At 26.7% G+C, this 4,415-nt stretch overlaps 1 protein-coding gene across 1 annotated transcript; it reads left to right on the top strand.

Moving 5' to 3' along the window:
- The first annotated feature begins 648 nt into the window (after positions 1 to 648).
- Positions 649 to 4,214, top strand: LOC110888653. The gene is made up of 10 exons (XM_022136169.1): positions 649 to 718; positions 820 to 904; positions 1,010 to 1,076; positions 1,222 to 1,430; positions 1,552 to 1,672; positions 1,758 to 1,949; positions 2,046 to 2,114; positions 2,231 to 2,324; positions 3,391 to 3,483; positions 3,871 to 4,214. The coding sequence occupies exons 1-10, from the start codon at positions 649 to 651 to the stop codon at positions 4,212 to 4,214; spliced, it is 1,344 nt and encodes a 447-aa protein (XP_021991861.1).
- The last annotated feature ends 201 nt before the right edge of the window (positions 4,215 to 4,415 follow it).

Below are 4,415 nucleotides of genomic sequence, written 5' to 3' on the forward strand. Positions count from 1 at the left end.
CCATGTTATTCTGTATTTACCAATAGGGTACCAAGATTCAAGCTTCCTGCTTACATAAGCTATTTTCAAAGTTTGAGAGCCATCTTAATGTTGATGAATGCCTTATCATAAAACAGCCATCTCTTGCTGCGAACACTGCACCTTTCAAGATTGTTCCTAACAATCTTAAGCTATCTTTTTACTATCATACGTTAGTTGAAAAGTGCAATAAATGGGAAGGTCCGCAGTATGTTTTCAATTTTGTTGATTTTAATGTTGTTCTTTCACAGAAAATAAAAGACGGTACGACAGTAGGTATGTTAGTTTTTCCTTATATTTACAAAATTTATATAAATATCGATTGTATAGTTTTTTTATGTTGTTATATATGCTGACATTTATTTTTTATTTTTTTAGATTTCATTGGTTATGTTGGTGTTTGTTATAATATCGAGGAGACTAACAAAAAGGATGGTAGTAAAGGGAAACGCCTTAATCTTAAGCTTCAAGATCTTGAGTAATACATTTTGTTTGATTTTTTTTTCTATATTATGCTTTTAAATTTACAAAATGTTGTTAAACTAATATTTTTTTGTTGTATTCTATTATAGAGATGTTTAGATTGATTTAACTCTTTGGGATGATTATGCTAAGGACATGTATTCTTACATGGTTAGTGAAAAGCGTGAAGCACATGTTGTCGTTGTTGTCCATTTTGGTGCAGTTAAGACATACAAAGGTAGTTAACTCATACTACATATTTTACCAAACAACGTATGTAGATGTTGTTACTTTATATATATTTTATTTATTGTTTAATTTATTTTTACCTAACAATAGGTAAATGGGGATTTTCTAATAACTTTGATGGTTCACGACTTTTCATTAACGATAATTTTGATGCAATGCTACTGTTCAAACAAAAGTAAGTCTTATTATGTAAACATATTTTTTTAAATTTTATCATAATTAGGTATTGTTTCTATTTTTTGTTAATTAAACATTTTTGTTTATTCAAACTGTTTAATAGGTTTCTTGCAAAACTTGCTGCTTCAACTGAATCAAGTAGCCATGCTGGGTCATATATGATGTGTTCTGTTTAAGATGAATTTTTAAAGAACGATGTTTTTCCCCAATTGCTTATCTTGGATCAATCATAGAGGTTAATTTAACATTTCATTTTTTATATTTTCAATTTTAACAAAATCTTAATGAATTTTTATTCTTTTATTATGCAAACAGCCAAAGAAAGTTGTTGTTGTTGGAACAATTGTAGCAATTGTTTCAGATAAGATATGGTATTATGATGGGTGTAACATTTGCAAGTCCAAAGTTGAGCAAAAGTTTGAATCCTATGATAAGGATGATGGAACAAGTGATGTTAGAGATGAGAAGTTGTATCAATGTTCTAACAAGGATTGTAATGGAAAAGAAGTTTTCCCACTGTCCAGGTAAAGTGTTTGTTATTCATACTTCTACTTATTTTTCATACAACAACAACAACAACGTAGGTCGTTTATATTATCTAATCATATATTTATGTTTGTTAAATATTTAAATACTATTATAAAGGTTTAAAATACAGGTTCGTTTTCAAGATTCAACCGGTACTGTGACACTTACATTGTTTGACCACGAGGCGTTGAAGTTTGTTGGGAAAACTGCAAAGGAACTTATACAAATTCAGGACGAGGTTATGTTTAATTATACTTTATATTTAATTAAATTAAATTTATATATATTTATTCTAACGACACCTTATATTTTGTAATATATAGTTACTGAAGTCAAATGAGATTCCAAGAGAATATCCAGTTGAATTTGAATCGTTGGTTAACCTAAAGTGTGCTTTCGTGATTAAAGTAAGTGACTTTAATATTGTCAATGCTGTCGAGAATTATGGAATATCAGTTGTTACCACTGATGATGACATCTTGGATAAGCTGAACAAAAAATTTAAAATTGACCAAGTAAGCCATTGTTTTATATATATATATAGATTTTGACTTTCATATCCGTTTAAAATTTGTTGAACTAATTCTCTTTTGCTTTCCATATTTTTACAGCTTGATGTCTCTGATTCTTTTGGTATTAGTCAGTCTGAGTTCCAAACTACTGGTGGTGAATGCTTTAAGGTATAACTTTAAAAATAAACTTATATGTACTTTTAATAGTTGTTTTATTATAATTTGTTTATTTTATTTAAGGATGCTGATTCTTACACTGGGATAACACCACACCTGTTTCAAAGGATTATGTGGGTGACTTGAAGCAATCATCTTCTGATATGAAGCGTAACCTTGATGATGTTTATTTGAATGAAGAGGGATTGGGGTCGTCAGCAAGTAAGCCTCGCATTTTTGTTGAGGAGAATGTTGTTGACGAAGATATAAGCAACAATTGATAAAGTAGATATGGCAAATGGTGGTTTTGATAAAAAAAAAAAACAATTTATTTGGTATTTTGAGTATTTGAATTTTATTTTTATGCTATGACTTTTTGATGTTTAAAGACATTTTATGTTTTGCCGTATTTATTATGACATTTTAACTTTTGATATAATATTTTTGTTTGCCAATCATGTTTGGTTATATTCCTTATTTTATTAGATTACGTTGATTACTTTTTTTTGTAATTTAATCATGCGATAATATAAAAATATCTAAATCAAAATTAAATATCACATTACTTAATTACTTTTCATGAATTAAACATTAACCATTTATGGTTAAATATTTTTTACTATTCAGTTATAATTATAAATTTATTTTAAGAAATATGTTAATTATGTCAATTTTTACTATTCAGTTACATTTTAAAACTTATTGTTAGAAAAATCGTAATTTTAGCAATTCTATTTTAGTCATCAAACACTATCTTTTATCTTTCAATCTAATAAATGTAAAAAAAATCATATTTAATGTAATTAATTTGCTTCAAGTCATTTTAGTATTCTATATTACGAATTCCATAAATAACTTATACATTAGGTCTATAAATTCAAATACTTCACAGAATTTCAAACATGTTCATTTTTATGTGAATTTGCATTCTTTCTTCGATGCAATAAATTTTTTTCATCACTCTTTACATATCCAGTAAGTTTTTATTTATCTTGCTATAATTTTATTTATTCATGCGTTTGATTTTCATTGTAAACGTATTTGTTTTTTGTTGTAGTTCTTTGTGGTGGTTAAAAATTGCATAATACGTTTCAACAAGTAACTTCATATGTATCTGAACGTCCACACCCTGCCTTGGCTAATAATTGTAATTGTTTTTTTCTCTTATCTCTAATATATTAAATAGTATTCTATTTTTTTTCAAATACTATTTATTTTTAACAACTACATCATCCTTCATTATCAATTGTATATTTCTTTGTACTTCTTTACTTTTTTTTCAATGTAGTTGACGAAGCTAAGTATAGACGTTGGTTAAGAAAACTATATCTTGATAATAAGAAATCAAAATCAACAGCACTTTCGGATTATTTTGTTAGAGGTAATTTTCTATCATTTTTATATTCATGCATCTTATTGTTATAATTTTTTTTTCATTTATTAAAACTTTTATTTAATCAATGTATAATTTTTTTTTAAGCAAAGAAACGTTAAAGTGAAAATAGTATTCAAACATAGGAAACACTTATTAAAATACTGAACAATCATACTTATTTAAGTCAAACGAAATTTTTAGTTTATGAAAGGAAATGAGATTTTATTTGTAAGAATTGATTTCTTATTTAAGGAAATTTATAACCAAGAAAGTCGTTAGTTTACATTTCAAAATTCTCTTAATTTACGTTTAAGAACTGTGAAATAAATTTTAAATCAACCGAATATTTTATCGATATATTTGTCTAAATGATGATTAAAAGTAACCTAATAGCACTAAAAAACCATAAAATGTCGGGAAATAATGTTGGTTCAAGAACTTACATCCCAAGAATTAGCATGATACCATCTGACAAGAAAATACCCTTCAAGTTTCAACGAAGGCAGTTTCCAATATCCATATGTTTTCCGATGACTATTAACAAAAGTCAAGGACAATCTCTATCGAGAGTTGGTCTATACCTGAGAGACACTATGTTCTCACATGGTCAGCTTTATGTTGCTTTTTCGAGAGTAAAGACTAAAGATGGCGTTAAGGTTTTAAGGCTTTACAAAGATGGGAGAACAACAAATAAAACTGCAAACGTTGTTTACAAAGAAATATTCGGGAAATTGTAGTTTAAACTTTTGTTATGAGGTTGATTAATCCTAACATCAATGTTTTACTAATTCTTTTGTATTATATTTTTTCCATATGTATATGTTATCATTGTTCTTTTTCCTAATTTTCATGTTAATAATATATAATATTATTATTTAAATATACTTAACCTCATTGTTATATCAATATAAGACGATATTTCTATGTATTAAATATAA

This window comes from Helianthus annuus, chromosome 11 (genome assembly GCF_002127325.2).
Source record: "Helianthus annuus cultivar XRQ/B chromosome 11, HanXRQr2.0-SUNRISE, whole genome shotgun sequence".
NCBI classification, from domain to species: Eukaryota; Viridiplantae; Streptophyta; class Magnoliopsida; order Asterales; family Asteraceae; genus Helianthus; species Helianthus annuus.